General features: G+C 54.1%; 1 protein-coding gene across 1 annotated transcript in view; it reads right to left on the bottom strand.

Moving 5' to 3' along the window:
* The window catches only part of SKAP1 (src kinase associated phosphoprotein 1), a 155,084-nt gene that overhangs the window by 5,553 nt on the left and 132,796 nt on the right, over positions 1–16,735 (bottom strand). The window contains exons 10-11 of the mRNA XM_010585673.1: positions 13,364–13,426; positions 7,388–7,500 (exon numbers count right to left, since the gene is read on the bottom strand). Of these exons, the coding sequence (XP_010583975.1) occupies positions 7,388–7,500; positions 13,364–13,426 (176 nt within the window). The remainder of the gene's footprint in view (positions 1–7,387; positions 7,501–13,363; positions 13,427–16,735) is intronic.

Here is a 16,735-nt window from a genome sequence, read left to right as displayed (position 1 = left end):
GGGGGGGCAGGGAAGGCACAGAGTCTGGGGGGGGTTGGCATCCAGGGGGGTGTATGGGGTCCAGAGGGGGATGTGCGGGGTCCAGGGTGTGTGTGGGGGGGTGCAGGGGGGGTACGCAGGGTCGGTGGGTCGGTCGGGCGGCTGGAGCATCCCCCGGCGTTGCCATGGCAGCCGCTCCCGGCTTCGCTTCCTGCATCCCCGGGGGCCGGCGCAGCCGGATCCACCTGCTCCTTCCCCGACCCTCCGCGGGGTCATAGTCAGGTCGGCAGAATAAATGAACGTGAGCACTAATGATGTGTTCGCTGGCTGTTTATGCTCTCTGTGTGTCAGGGGCACTCACATTTAGAGAGCTCATTATGGCTGCAATTAGACTGCACCATTGCTAGATATTTAACTCCTTTTTCTTTTAAATTAGCATTTTAATAACGTGCTTTGAGCAGGGGAAACAAAATGACCATTTTTCACGGACAAACTTCCTAGCTGTAGGTGCAACTTTAATGGCAAAGTTGCAAGGGAGGTAAAATAAGATCAGGCCTGTTCCCTTCCCACCTATCCCTGTCCTCTCCCCCTCCTGCCCGCCACCAGGAAGGGGGGGAAAAAAAGACCGGGAGAGATTTTTATTTGCTTTATCGCACACTCCATTTCCTAAATTTGTTCTGCAGCCAATTATTTTCGCTTTTAAAGTCCTGAACGCTCACGCCTGATGAAAATTAGCAGCCATCTGAGTTAAACTCTGCCTGTGACCTGTGAAGAGGGCTCGAAATAATTGCGTACATGTGTGTGTGCACGCGCGTGTGCGAGGAGCCATCCATCCCTGACTCCCCGAGCTGCGAAAGGAGACCGGGGGGGGGGGGAGGATGGGAGCAGCCAGTGCCGATTACGTGATGGGTATTATCAAAATATCTTTATACAGTAACCCCCAGGGCCGCTTCCCTGCAAAGGTCATGGCAATTATTTCCCCTTCATTCATAACTCTTCGGCTGGGCTTACAGGACCGGGGGAGGCGGAGGGGGACGAGGGGGACAGCTGAGGGGCTGGTTGCGGCCGCTGCTCCGGGAGGAGGGATGGGGACCGGCGGAGGGGACACGGCAAAGGCAACGGCTCCGTGACTTTACCGGGAACTTGCAAAACCACCCTTTTTCTTCGCTCCCGCTCCGCAAAGTGCAAAGCCAGACCCCAACGAGCCCAAAAGTCGCGGCTTTGTTCCTCCATTAGGATTTACGCTCCTAATTAATCGATGACCCTAAACCACCCATCCTTCTTCCAGGGATTGCTGTGAGGGCTGCAGGGAGGGGGTGAGGGACCCCCGGGGGTGGGTGCACCCACTGCTGTCGGGCTGGGAAAGGGACCTGAGCTGGGACAAGGTGGTCACTGGGACTGGGTGCCCCCCTCTGCCCTGGACCCCGAGTCCCAGCTCTCCAGCCCCTTTCCGTAACAACTGGCAGCCCCCAGATGCCCCAGGTCAGGGCCAGGAGCCAGAGCTGGGACCCCCAGGGCCCCCACGCAGCCAAAATCAAGCCGAGGGTCTCGAATCAGTGGGGAACCACAGCAGGGAAGGGCAGGAGAGGAGGGGAGAGAGACGCAGCCTTTGCGAGAACGATGTTTTAAACGTTTCCTCTTTTGCATCCGCTCAGCTGTACCTTAGACACCGCCGTTTCATAAATACAATCCGGGTAGCGCAGGCTATAATTTGGTGATAGCTACCCCAGGACATATCTAGATACACTTCTGTTATTTTAATTAAATACTGCATTATGGTTTGTGACAACTTCATCGCTATAGCGTAAATGAATTTGGAATTAAAGTCTTACTTAGGCATTCCACTACTTCCCCCCCTCCCCTCCACCCCTCCGTGTTACAAAGCAAAAGGCTATAAAATCAAGATGTTTGTTCATTTACAGATGGAGCAGCTTGGAAAAGGGAAAAAAAAAAAAAAAAGGAGAAAAGGCGAGACGGTGCAGAAGCGAGTGCGAAACACCGGTGGCTTGCGAGCATCCTCGGGTGGAGGAGAGCACAAATGGGGATGCTGAATATTAACTGTGTGCGTTACTGTTATCCTCCGAACCGGGCTCCTCCAAACACCCCTTCCCCCGGCCGCGGGATTTCTGTGTTGTCCGTGATTGTCATTTTTAACTCTTGATTTGTGACTGCTGCAGAGAGGACGAAGCGCTGGAAGTTTTAGACCTTTGGGGATTTGGTCCGTGGGAAGGGCACGGCGGCGGCCGGAGAGACTGAGTTATGGCAAAGGGAAACTTTTAATTTTATGTCCAGGCCTGGGAGTTTCAATTCCATCCATCTATTAACTCGTCTCTAATGAAACTAGACCGTACGTGACATTTTGCAATATAACTGCTTTAAATGTTACCACATCAATTGGTTTAAATGTTACCCGCGCCTCATGAACCAGGAGATGGTTTTATAATTATCTCCGTCTCTCTCTAATGAACAAAGATTTCTACTGTCTGCTGGTATTTTACATTAGCAAAGGAAACAAGGAAGCCTGCTCGAAACACCGGTGCTCAACAGGCTCAGACAAACAAAAATCACAAGTTGTGAGGGTGGCAGAGGTGTTGCCTCTCACCTCTTGGCAAATCGATACCAGATTTAAACCCTTCCTGAGCTATTTTGCCTTCGTGCAATTGGGGTTTCATCCTCAGGTCTCCTTCCGTTCCCTCTATTGCTGATTAACCACCACCCAAATAAAAATGACTCGCATCCATCTACCCGCACGCGCACGTATATATGTACATAATATGTAGATCCATAAAACGACAGCAGCCTGTGAAAGTTATGGCCGGGGAGGGACGGGTTTAACGACAAGGCTCCGCTTTAATATTTCCCGTCATCGCAACCCCAAGTGAAATTTCCACTTCCATTTATGAAATAAGCTGGGAAATCGTCGGGCATTTGTTAGGCTGGAAACAAAAAGATTTTTTTTTTTTTTTTTTTCCTTTTTGCCACCCGTTTGAAACAGGGCATCGCAGCAAATGTCACCCCCATGTCTCCGGCAGATTAGCAAGGGGCTCATTACTAAATCTCTGTCTAATAAAGGCAGAGTTGACTCTGGAGGAGCTGCTGGTTATAACGCTGGCTTTGGAAAATGGAAGGATTGTCACACTTAAAGACACAAATTTCCCCTGTAATATATTCGAATGGAAACCTCTGAATCCAATACTACATGGGCATATCTAATAAATTCACAATATTTCAGCCTCAACAGCCTACGACGGTTAGTTTTAAAGATTTATGTGGTAAAAAATTACTCGGTGATGAATATAGTTTATTCTGTGCAGTATTGGAGGGTATAAGGAATTAAACTACTGTCTTTAACAGTGAATTTATTATTACCTCTGTCAAAGCCGAAGTCTTTAACAGCATTTATTATAAATTTCAGTGCAAAATAAATGGTCAGAGTATGCCTTAAACCTTAACCCCCCCCAGCAGAACCACGTGCCAGCCCAGGAGAAGTTCATGGGCTGGGGGGGCATCATCTCAGCACCCCCCCCAGACTGCCAGGGCTGACACTGGGGTACCACAACCACGGGGAAGGGGCTACCACGGCCACCGCTGCCCCGTGGGGACCGGGATCACCCACCGTGGAGAGCAGGGTGGCACGACTGGAGCTGGCACGGTAGTTGGTGTGGGGTGAAAGCAGCGGGGCTGGGGCAAAATTTGGGACAAAGCATCGGGGATGCGCAGGTGAAGCCCTCAGGGATGGGGAAAAATTTGGGATGAAGCATCGGGGACACAGAGGTGGAGACCCCAGACATGGGGCAAAATTTGGGATGCAGCACTGGGGACATGTATGTGGAGCCCCTACGGATGGGGCAAAATTTGGGATGCAGCACCGGGGACGTGCATGTGGAGCCCCTACAGATGGGGCAAAATTTGGGATGCAGCACTGGGGACGTGCAGCCGCTGGGCATAGTCGGCGCTGCCTCCCCGGCGCTCGGCCACCCTTTTGTCCTCGCCTGCGATGGGTGTCCCCTCATTTATAAAAATTACCTGGGAGGAATGAGGCTGCCAGGGGCTTGTTCTGGACGATTGGTTCCCGCCGGGGGGGCGAGGGGGCCGGCGGGGGAAGGATGGCCCTCGCTTGAATTTGACCGGTGGGTGACCGTTGCCTTCCAGCTGACCCCGCCGTCCCATCCCCATCCCTCCCAACTCGGGAGCCTCCCAGAGGGGTTATTAATGGGAGTCAAACACCGCCGAGCCCTGGGGGGCCCATCTCCTCAGCCCACCCCACCGGAGATCCCGGGGGGGGGGCTGAACCCCCCCACTCTGGGATGCAGCTGCGTGCTGAGCCCCGACCCAGCTCGTTACACCTTGGCTCCATCATCCACCAGGTTCAGCGCATGGAGGGGGGACCCATGGCCACCCCCGTGGCCTCTCCCCACGAGCGAGATGGCCCCAAATCCAGGCAAAATGCCACTAGATGTCACCACACGCCTTTCGCTTGGGGTCCGGGGTATTGGAATATGCCCCCCCTCCTTTCCCCCCCTGCTTTCATTGAAAGCAATTGAGAGAATTAACTTATCCGGTTTTATGGCCTGCTTGTCACATCCAACTAAGCCCACTTAAAATAGGAAGTCTCGCTGCATTCAAATAATTATCATAACATACAAATCACTCAGCCGGGGGACAAGGGACGCGATGCCAGGGTTTTGCTGGGATTACTGCTTCCCCCTCTCCAAATTCATTCCCCCGTGTATTAGCCTGGCTGGGCTGCACCGAGCGGGGTAGCGGTGTTTCGGGGTCCCTGCAAAGCAGGGTGATGAGGTGGGGTACAGGCTCTGCAGCGCCAGCCGTGACCCCCCCACCGGCCCCATTATCCCTGCGGCACCAGGGTCTGACGAAGCATTGGGATGCGACAAGGAGCATCCCACTCGGGTCTGGGGGGATGACGAGAAAAAGCCCTTGACAGTGGCATTCCCTGGACTCCCAGTCAAAGCCCCCCGGCGCTGGCACAGGAGCCCTGGCGAGGGGTCAGGACCGTGGGGACACGACACCGAAGGGACCGCTGCAAGGAGGGACGCGGTGGGTGACGATGCTGCCCTTGCCCTGGGTACAACCGTGCATCCCCTCCGCCGCAGCATCCCTTACCCGCTCTGCGCCCGCAGTCCCGGGGCTGCCGAGTCCCGTCCCCCCCCCAGCTACTGGTGTCCACTAACCCCCAAATCACTTTTCCCCGCTGTTGATGCTCGAAATGTCAGACAGGGCCCGAGCAGCAGCCGGCGTGTGTTTCAAACACACCAGATGGATTTTTATATTAGCTACTATTTCATGTTCAGACAGAGCGACCGCACCGCTAAAACGGCAGCCTCGATGCTGCCGAGTTTGCTTCTGTGAGATTAATTCTGCGAAATTAATTGGGACAAGATTGAAAAGGAAATTAAAATGCAGCTGAGTGAACAGGCTTTTCAAACACCTTTCCCCCCCCCCATCGCCTCCCTCCTTCCCCCCCCACCAGCCCCGCGCCGCCTCCGTTCTGCGGCGGCCGCGAGCATCCGTCGCGCAAAGTAATTTACGGTGGAAAAGCTCTCAGGACCGATCGGTTACGTGTGAGGAAGCCAGCACAAGAGTCGCAATCTGGAGCCACTGAAGAGAGCAAAAACCCTGCCGTGATTCCAAGCTGTGTCCCCGAGCTGGTGCGGGGAGGGGGGGTGGATCTGATCTGCTCGGCCCATCGGCGGGATGGACCGAGGTGCCGGCAGCGGTGTGGGCACGGGGGGCTGTGGGTATCACCCCCAGGGACATCCGTGGGTTGCTCCCGGTGTGACCCCCTTGGATAAATGAGGTGATGAGCCAGGGCTGTGGGTTCAGTGCCCAGAGCACGTCAGTCCCATCCCAGGGGGGGCAGCGAGTTGCTAAATGCGGCTGTAAAGTGCTTTAAGATCCACAGATGGGGAATTCTCAGCCTTCCAGAAAGGGACGGTGAAGCCCAGACTCAAAGCTGCTCTCTGCTGCTGCCAGGGATGCAGCTGCCTCTGCAAAGACACACAGGAACCGGTTTCAAATACGCCGGCTAAAAATGTCCGTGCCATGCCGGTTGCAAACATTCAGGGAGGTGGATGGGCAGCCGACGGTCAGCCCACGCCGGGCTTGGGGCTGCTGTGGCACCAGCAATGCCCGGCTCGGAGCCCACTGGGGCGAACTGCTGCCCTGGTCCTGCTCCGGTGTGGATGCGCCCCACGGGACCCGTGCTGTGGGTCTGGCTTGGAGGGCTCTGATGGATGGACAAACCTCCAAGGGGAGGTCTGACGCTGCCGCCGCAGCTCTCCTGCCCATCGCTGCGGCATCTGATCACCCGTGTCCACCCCGGGGCCATGCTGTGGCTACTGCCGGGATGCCAAACTAAATCTGCTTCTTTTTCTCAGCTATAAAACGTGGTCTTAACAAGCCTGAGACTTGGAGGTGCTCTTCATCTCCAAAGGTCCGTACCCATCACAGTGGAGCCACCGCTGCACCCACCACCCTTCCCCACGTCGGGTCCACTTGACCTTCCCCGGGTGGGTGCCCACCGAGGGCAAATGGGGCACAACCACCAAGTTCATCGCTGTTCCTGTGCCAGATTGGAGTGCGAAACATCAACCACACCGTGCAACGCCCCAGGTTCATCACCATCCTTGGGGTACAAAGTGCATTGCAAAACAAAGCGGAGCTCCCCAAGTTCATCACTGTTCCTGTGCCAGATCGGGCTGCAAAGCACGTTGCAAAACACCACCAACAAAATGCAACCCCCCAACTTCATTGCTCTTCCCATACCGCATCGGGGTGCAAAGCGCATTGCGAAACATCGCCCATAAAATGCAACCGCTGCAGCTCATTGCTGTCAGCTGGGGCCACCGTGGTCCAGTGGGGACCGGCTGGGAGCCAGGACAGAGCCCTGCGGGGACAAGCAGGGTAGAAGAGGGTCACAGGCACCGGTGGCTCTGCTCTTGCCCCCGCAGACCCGCTAATGCAAACACTTAATTTATTCACCTGCGTGCGCTTGCCGAAGGGAGCCCTGGTCACACCCGGCTGAGCAACTCAATTACCCCTGTAATACCTGAGCAACAGCACGTACAGACTCCATTACCGTGGAAAAAAATAAATAAAAAAAAAAAATCTTGCTTTGGGGCATTTGAAATGCCACGTGTAAAGGCAGGGGGTATGGGCAGGAGTGGCATTGATGGGGTAGTCACGGAGCGGGGAGCGGGATGCCGGGGTCCGGTTCCCGCGCGCACGCGCAGGAACCGGACCCCAGCATCCCGCTCCCCCCTCCCACTAAATTGGTAATTTAACTCTGCTTTGGACCTTGATTTTTACCAATTTCATCAGCTTTTGACCTTGCAATTGAGCCCCAGCCCCATGACGGTGAACATGGGGCTGCCACCGATGCTCTTACCTTGCTTAGGATGTAGATGAGGTCTCCGCGGTGGAAGGAGAGCTCGTCGGGATGCTGGCTGCTGCAATCCCACATGCCTTGGTAGTAATTAGCGTAATCTTGCCAGGGACCTCCTAGGGAAAAAAAAAAAAAAAGAGAGGTCAGGGTGACAGGGAATTAGATGGAGAAATATTGGGGTTGTGGGGTGGGGTGTTGCGGGAGAGGGGCTGGTATTTTTTGGGGAAAGGAAGGAAATGTTGGTGTTACTAATTTTGCATTTCAACTAAAAGGCAGAGGCCAAAGAAGTACTGCAAGAAAAAGGGGCTGGTCAATAAATAAATGCAATAACTATCAGTAAATACGTGAAAACACAGTGGTAAATGTTTCTGTTTCAGAAAACCCCGAATTAAAGCTGTTTACTACAAACCACAAAGGGAACCGATGATGCCTTCTCTCTCTCCCAAGTCCCTCACCTCCTCCTCAAGCCCAAGCCAAGCTGTCCCCAAGGTGGACATCCATACCTTGGTCAAGGAGGGGACAACGTGGCACCAGTGCCAGCTCTGCTGGGCAGTGACCCTGCCACAGTGACAGCCACGCCAGAGGCCATGGGAGAAGAATACCATTAATTAACACTGGTATTTCTACAAGGCCTCTAGGAGGATGCTGCAGGGGAAGGTGATAGCCAAGTTTATTTATTAATTAAAGAAGCCAAGCAGGGGATTGCAGTTGATGGAGCAGGGCCTGCTCAGCGAGCAAACAGCACCGATTGCTCAGCCGGGAGCGCCCAGAGCAGTAAGAGGGATGGGAGGAGAGAGGGACCAAACATCTGCCTTCACCCCCCATTCCTGGGAGGTCAGAGAAGGTCCCAAACTCCTACGGGATGATATGACCTGAAAACTCAGGTCTCGATCTTCCCATTGAGCTGTGAGTTTGGGAAGGCAGAGCCTTTGCTCAGTGCCTGCGATCAGTCTGCTATGGAAAGGGAAGGGAACGTGAGCCAGCAAATTCTTTTTTTCCCTTTTTTTTTGGGGGGGTGGGGGGAGACAAACGATCTGCCTGCTGAAAGCTGTGGGTTTGGGCTGATGAGGCTGTTAGCAAACGGTGCCAAGGCTGGGGACCACCCTGGGCTAAATGTGCACGTGGGTTTTCTGGAAAACGTCGCAGCAACATTTCCAGAACGAAACATTTCCACCTTTGCCATCTCAGAATGGCATTTTCCCACCCCAGAAACTGGCCCAGAGACCAGAGCCACCGTGAAAGGTGGGTCATTGCCGCAGGGGCAGAAAGCTTGCGACGGGACCAGACGAGCCTGATGCCAAGGTCTTGCAGAGCCCCACAACCGGAGGAGATGCTGCTCTGCCCAGTTTGCAGACTGGGGAAGTGACTTGTCCCAGCACATCCAACAGATCCCTCACAGCACCAAAAAACACCCCAAAACCCCCCAGATTCCCAGTTTTCAAGCACACAAGACGCCTGTTAAAACATGCTCCTGGATCAAAGGCTTCAGGCAGAAGACTGCTCTGATGGCACAGCACCAACGTGGGGGTGAAGCCAGATGTCACGACACAGACATCTCCATGATGTGACCCCCATGGATAATTAAAGCCAGTAAAACCACATTTTGCAGGGGGGGATTTGAGCACCGGGGCTGTACCAGCGGTCTGTGCTGCTCTGCCACGCGGCTGAACCAAGCCCAGAAAGCATAAATAGAAAATATCGAGCACATGTTGGAGGAAATGTTTCTAATATGGTATAAGGGACCGAGTGATAAGGGTGCATCTGGAGTACTGTGCCCAGATTTGATCACCTAAATATGAAAAAGGACATTACAGAGATGGATAATGGCACAGCAGGGAGCAACTGGAATGACTCAGGGACTTGGGGAACTTAAATAGAAAGGCTGGGAAAAAAAAAAAGTAGGTCTGCATCCTTTGGAAAGTATTAAAGGGGGAGCACACAGTGGTGAGGAAAAGATTGTGAAGGGAATAGAAGGAGTAGGAGCTACTGAGTTATTTAAGCTTGTGCTAAGTGCAGGAACCAGAGGTTATGAACTGGAGGCAGAAGAAATATCAGGGTGTGCGGGCGCTGAGCAGGAGGACGAGGCAAGCAGCAGCTTTGGTAGGAGCCAGCAAATTGTGTAATTAACACAGAAGGTCGTTACGGGAGGGTGTGAGGACAACATTGTGATGCAGACAATAACCTGATACTGGGGGACAGTGCTTGGCACCGACCTGCTCGCGTCCGCTGTGAGATGAGGTTGGGGAAAGGCTGCTCCGGTGGTATCTAAAATACCAGTAACTCCATGGAGCATCAACATTAACTTGCTGGCAAAGAGATTTAAACATAGTGATCCCCCACACCAGCCTCTGCTCCGCTTCAGACCGAGTTCTGCTCTGTATCACCCATGTATTGGGAGGGGAAGGGGGTTTGGCTTCCGATTGAAAATACATCTTCCTACAAGACATTTCCAGAGTCAAAAGTGCCCGTTCCACACCCAGAGCTCCCCTGGGACAGGGACCAGGGCATCTGCTGGCCCGCAGGGAGGATGCTGCTGGGAAGCTGGAGTCAGCCTTGTCCCATTTGTCCCTCGTTCACCAGGAACACTTGAGAGGTGCCTCCCTGTCCTGTATCTGCTCTTCCCTGCTTATCAGAGGAACAAGACGGCCTTGGAGGCATCTCGCCACCTTGTCACAGAGTGGAGAAAGGAGAAGCTGTTGGTAAAACAGAGACTTTGCAGAAGCCATGCGCATAAGCCTGGACATGATACTCTGCGAGTACAAAGGGAGAAAATTTTCCAGCCCACAGGAAGGTTTGTGGTCCCAAAAGTTTGTGTATTTTTTTCCAGCTATGTCAGCCGGTCGGATGGAAGGTCTCACCCTTCCCTCCAACTCTGCCTTCAAAAGGTCAGAATTAATTGCATCAGATGAGGAAGATGCCTCATGATGAAAGCATGGGTGGGCTCTGCGGTTCATTCCCAGCCGCAGCTTCAAAAGCAACAGACATTTGTGCCAGCTATCAAGAGTATCTTGTTAAAATTAAGACTGTTTGCAGAGAAGTGACCCTGGCTCCCATTTTAGCACTTAAAGAAAAGGCCAGGCAAGGGCAAACTTCACTCTGCAGCCTTCAAATGAGTCGGTGGAAGTCCACGGACCTCCTGACCTGCCAGCTCCAGGCTGGGTGGGATGTGGGTCGGATCCAGACAAGCCATCCCAGGACTCCTGTTTTACCCTGCATTAATTTTGCTCACTTTTACAGAAAAGAGGTTTCGTTTTAAAAGCCCCAATGCCCCATCCAGACATTTAAATCTGTGTTCAGGGCAGAGCCATGATTTCAGTGCAACTGATTTACACTGATATAAGTGGGACGAGAGCCTGCTCCCATGTTTACGGGCCTTGGGGTCACTAAGAAAACCAGCCAGATGTGACAACTGCATCATTTTCTTCTGCAGCCTGAGCAGCCCCAAGCAGGGGCTGTGGGAGAGGCACGATCCGCCCCAACCCCTTTGCTTTGGGTGTGTTGCTTCAGAAGCTTGTTGATGCTGAAACCTAATGACAACCTTCTGCAGCTCAGGGGTTTTCACTGCTGTGCTCATGCTAGGTGAAACCTCCTGCCACGCTACGCGCAGGGGACTGTGACAGGAGGGAGGCTGCGAGGCTTTTTTATTTTCTAAGTAGAGGAATTTTGCTCTGTTTGCATGCGAATGGTAAGCTCGCACTGCAGCAGCAGCCCTGAAGCCCATCCAGCGCAGAAGGCAGGGATGAAGCAGCCTTAAGCAGAGCAAATGGGTGTCTTGGCAGGAGCAGCCTGCAGCTCTCAGCTGGATTTGCTGGGCTGCTCCAGCATCGTGGCATCCTTGTGGTTCTTAGAAATTAGAAACAATAGTTTTCCATTAGCCAAATGCTCATCTGGCACTTTGGCCGTGTGATATAATTAAGAAATAGCCCCTTCCCTCCCTCCCTGCAGCCCAGCCCTCTGCTCAAGGACTCCCGTCATCTCTTTCTCGCCCTTGGTCCAGTTGGACAGAAGCACAAATTACCAAGGCAAAAGGCACGAGGGCTGGGGTTCCCGGTGCCACGATAACCTTTCCCTCTTGAAATGCAGCCCAGCTTTTCAGAGGCAAGATTCTAATGTATTATTTAGCGTAAAAACAGACACAGGACTTAAAGCAATCACGACAATGCTAATAACTAAACCAGTTATAACGATTAACAACAATTACAACTGCCAGGCAGATGCTAATGAGTATGAGCAGGGTGTTTAAATGGCTGGCAGGGCTGTGACAGGCGAGAGCCAAAATGCTCGGGGTGGCCTTGGGGTGCAGGTTCATCATCACCTCTGGCACCAGCCTGCCATGAAGCCGTGCTCTCTGCTCCCCGCTGAACCCCACTGCGAGCTGGAAAACCCACGGGGGAGCTGCTTCTCCGCCGCCTGGTCCTTTGGATGTTTAAATGCTGAGGCAGTTGTAAAAGGCAAAGAAAAACATGCGTGTGTGCATGCGTGTCCCATCGCCTTCTGCTTCCCTTACCCCGCGCCGAGGCGTCTCCGTGAACAAATGTACAGCCCCGCTTTAGGACCACGGTATAGTTTATAAAGATCAGGACGTCGTTTTTTCCGAGCTCTGGGTGCTGGTACCAGCTGCAGCTGCCACATGCTCCAGTGGCCGAATAAGTCATCGTGCTGGGGGGTGCGAAACAAGCTCCACAAAACCATGAGGAGTGGAGAAACGCTGACTTCCTCTGGTCTCTGTAACCAGCTGGGACTCAACCCTGTCTGCGTTACCACAATTTCGGTAGAAACAGGCCTGAGCAATCTCCTGGGCTGGGGACAACTGCCCAGGAAACATCCAAGGGGGTTTGATGTTGGCTAAAGGGAACTATTGGATCAGGCTTTCCAGAAACACCGGGAAGTTGGGCACGGGGTGTCTTGGACTGCTGGGAGGGGTAAACCGGCTGAGCAATGCTTGGGGTGCTCGTGCATTCACGAAGCTGGTTTAGCCACCCGCCATCCACAGCATCCAACACCGAACCCCTCCGCTCCCCATCACCCAACAAGCGGGATCCCTGCTGCGGGTCCCCAGCCGGGCAGGCACCCCTGCGAGCCGGGTATCATTGGGGTGAGACCATCCCCTCCAAGCTCTGGATTGGGAGGATGGTGCGGGAATCTCTCCCGAGCCGGACTTTGCAAGTAGGACGTATTTTCCCATGCGGCGAGGAGCGAGCGGGGCGGCAGGAAACCCCCGGCCAGTGCAGCCCCCGGCTACTGGGACGCAAACGCCGTTTTCCTGCGCCGGGGCGGAATCGGCGATGGAAAGCGAAGCAGGTGGGACCGGGGAGGAAACAGATCTTCCGCTCCCATCCCACAGTACGGGTCCTTAAGGAAAAAGCAGGGGTGGGGGCCCTGGCAACCATGGCAGGTTCTGGGCGCTGGTTCCTGGGGTGATGGTGCGCATCCTTCCGGCTTCCCGCACCGAGATCCCTCCCTGCGGCGGCTTCCTCTGGGCCATGACTTGTTTCCTGCCCTTTTACCAGGTTGTTTCTGCCTCAGCTCCTCTCCCCGGTCCCTTGGGAGGTGCCGGGAGGGCTGGCTCCTTCTCTGCAGTCCAGGATGGGACGAGGGACAGGGACGGGTGTGCCTCCATGGGAGATCCTTCAGCACACGGATCTCATCAGGCAGGAGCGGGGATGGATGCTGGGGCTCCTCCGTCGAGAGCTCCCTAAGGCCACCCCCCATGGGGTGCCTGTCCAAAAAGGAGAGGCATCCCCCATGCCTGTAGCATGGAGAAGATGGGGAGAGCTCCCCAAGCCCGAGTTATCTGAACTTCACCAACTGCAGAGTCTCCTCTGTCACCCATTCATCTGCTCTTGGGGCTTCTCCCAATCCTCCATGCACCCTCCATCACCACCCACACCCCAAGATACTCAAAGGCAGCCGGACTCAGACCCCCCCAACCGTAACCTGGAGGTCCTTTGGGTTGGCCAAAGCAGGGTGGGATCTTACTGCTTCTTTCTCTGCTCCCGACATCCTCGCTGTCCTCTGGGTAGGGGGGCTCCAGCTCCTCATCTGGGGGGGCAAAACAGAGTGGAGAAGTCAGGGGAAGGGCTGTGAGCGTTACCGCTACACCAAACCCCCAGGCAGGCAGAGGGCTGCGAGAGCATCCGACTGTCAGAATAATAAATTCCCAGCTTAATTGTGAAGAGTGGAAGGGAGGAAGTCACAGATAATATTTTAAAACGTGTTGCATAAAAATATGAATTGTTGTTAACACTGGTAAAAACAAATCACTTATTATAGCCTCATAAATTTAGGCAGCACTTTGCCGAGTGCCCTATAGGAAGAGATGCTTCCTGTGCGGGACTCGCAGCCCAGAGAAAATGAGATGCTGAGGAGAAATGCCAGGACAGAAGTGCAAGGAAGGATGGGCGACAGAAGCAGAAATTAAGGAGGAGAAAGAGGACTCCAGGCAGTGGAGGGCAGTCAGGCTGGCATGGCTGTGGAGGATGGGGAAAGAGGATGTAAGAAAATAATAAGAAATGATACCATGGAAAAGGTTAAGGACAGAGGGGCTGGAAGTCATGGGGAAGCCCTGCCAAAATGGCTAGAGACTGACGGGAGCAAGGATCTTACACGCAAAGAAGTTTAAATAAGATTATTTAACACCCAGCCAGGTACAACCCGTCCAGCCTGAGCTGCCTTGGGTGCTGGGGCGAGCTGCCATCACAGCCCAGGCTTCCTTCTGCAACCATAAAGACTAGAAGCAACCTATTAAAATAATATAACTAAAACCCCAGTTCTCAAACGTTTCGGAAAGCAAGTTGCTCATCTGCACCTCTTGCACTGCTGCTGGCAGAGGGCTGTTGGGGGAGCGTGGGGCAGCCCTGACGCGGCTGACGCCGGTGCAGAAGGGATATCCCTGTTGCATCTCAGGGGACGTGGCTTTGCTGTCACCTTTAGGCAGAGCCAACAGAAACCAAGCTTGAGTCTTCTGCTGATCCCATGGCACCCGATCGCAAGGCAGCGAAGCGCTGCTGCTCGGCACTTTCCGAGGACGCGGCCCCAGCCGTCTCTCCCACCCGGCGTTGATCAATGCAAACCAGGTCAGACCTCCGCTGCCAATTACAAATTGCATCCCAAGTTGGAGGGTCACTGCAACTGCTCCCCCATTAGACGGGAAGCGGCACCAAAAATCTTTTCTAAATAAATCAGACTTTATTGTAAAACTCGGCCACTGACGAGACAGAATCTCATTAGCATTGATTTTAAAATAAATTATTGAAAGTGGCTTTTGCCTGCTCTTTGCATTTGTAAAAGAGAACGTAAATATATGTGTAGCAGTGCTCTCCCCTCGTCATTCCCGTGCACGTGCCCCAAACCCTCGCATCTGGATTCCTTTACACTTTAACCGATGGCACTAAAGCCCCTAATCCCATCTTGCCATGAGATGGAGGGCAGTCAAACCAGCAAACCTGCACACCACGAAGACCCCAGAGCCATCCTCCAAAGCGGGACAGCATCATTCCCCCACCGCCGCGGGTGACACCTGCACCCAGGGGCTCCCCACAGCCACCCCCTCCTCCTCTCCGTGCTGCGCAAACCCCTCCGGCTCCCATCCTCGCCTGCGTCCTGCAGGCACCGCTTCCATCCCGGAGCCAGGCTGTCCTCAGGAAACCTTTTCCCAGAGCCCTTCTCACACCTCCCGGCACGCACGCACACTCCTTGGGAAGCGTCAGCCGGCGCTGGCGCGGGAAAACACGTGCCACGGAGGAAACGCCGCCGCTGGGTTTCCAACATGAGCAAAGCCGCGTCAATCCTGCACGTGGAAGGGGCTGGCGCTGCCAGCTCCGTGCCTGGATGTGGTGCTGGGCAGCCGTGGGTGCCTTGATGATCCTGGGGAGATGTATCTGTCCCGTTTCCTCCCCACTTTCCTGGGAATCCCCCCGCCAAAGCTGGTCACCCTTGGTAGCACAGCTAATGGGGAGTCGTTTACAGCCCCTAACGAGCTCAGGCAGGTCTGTGGGTCCCAGCCCCTCCTCGCCCCACATAGAGCTGCTGCTCCCGCATGTCCTCGCTCTCCAGGAGCCACACGAAGCTGCCAGGCAGGGGCTGGGGAGGCTTTCCAGAGCAGCCCCCTCTCCCACCTTGGGCCATTTTACTCCAGATTTGATGGAATGAGTCATGTTTTAACCAGAAATCAAAGCCAGGGACCCCTTCCCTGTTTTGCATTGCCCACCTGAATCATCAGCTAGGCTTGGACAAGGTGGTCTCCTGCGTCTCAGTCCTCCGTGCCTCAGTTTCCCTTTCTTTTCAAAGCCTCTGCCCTGCTGACTGCTTGGTCTGTGCCTTTTGCAAAAGGTGGCCAGAGAAAAAAACCACCCAGGTGATGCCCAGTTCCCACTCTGCCCAGTATGGTCAGGGCTGGCCGCCCCACAGCGAGCTCTTTGAGGCTGTGATGGACAAAGCATTTGCAGAAGGAAAGGAGGAAACTCACATGGGATTTTTCTCAGGAAAACGTGATGGGGAAGCAGCTGGCTGGTGTGGCTTCCCCTCAGCTGACAGCAGCCAGCTCTGCTCGCTGTCCTGCACCCCATCTTCTTGCAGATTTTGAGCTGTGCAATTCATGAACGGGGCTGGGGGGATGTGACAAGCTCCCCTCCATGCTGCAGCCTGTTGCAAGCAGGGGTTTTTTTTCCTGAGTCAAGTCTAGAAGTGATGTTCTGCCCTCCCAGAGCCTGGATGTTTGATCTCAGCCAATCTCTGGATTTTATAGTGATGAATCAGAGGGAAATGCTGAAAAATGCATATCCTGGGGGCTGTGCTGCTTCTCCCTATGCCGCTTCCCTGTGCGGAGCATCACAGCCTCGGCCAAATCACCCTCGGGAAAATGCCTTTACGTCTCCGTGGGCAGCCCTGGGCATCCTCACCCGGGATCCAGAGCCCCACAGCAGCCCCCAGCCCCAGGCACGGCCGGGGAGCTGGCAGGTCGTGCACCCCACTGCTGCGCCGGAGCAGTCTGGGCGTTGGGCAGATTCTCAGAGGAGCTGTGTTTTAATGTAGCAATTTGATTCAATTTTCCACTCTATAAAATTACCCATCACTGCTCGTTGCTTCCTAACAGACACCTTCACTCTTAATTTAACAATCCTATCGAATTCTGCCAGGGAAATTGGAAAAATTTATCACCTGTGAAATTTTATTTTTCCTTGGTTGTATCTGTTTTTGTAAAACTTCATTAACGACGATGACTTGCTGAGGAAATTATCTCTTCATCTCCCCCCCTTTCTTTTTTTTCCCTCTCCCTCTTTCTCTCTCCATTTTCACTTGGGACACGAGGGAGGCAGCCGGGCCCAGAGGAGAACCCAGCTTGGAGGGGAC

Source organism: Haliaeetus leucocephalus, unplaced genomic scaffold (assembly GCF_000737465.1).
Source record: "Haliaeetus leucocephalus isolate CR32 unplaced genomic scaffold, Haliaeetus_leucocephalus-4.0 Scaffold110, whole genome shotgun sequence".
Taxonomy (NCBI): Eukaryota; Metazoa; Chordata; class Aves; order Accipitriformes; family Accipitridae; genus Haliaeetus; species Haliaeetus leucocephalus.
The sequence above is the reverse complement of the archived record's forward strand: the minus strand, read 5'-3'. Positions and strand labels throughout refer to the sequence as shown.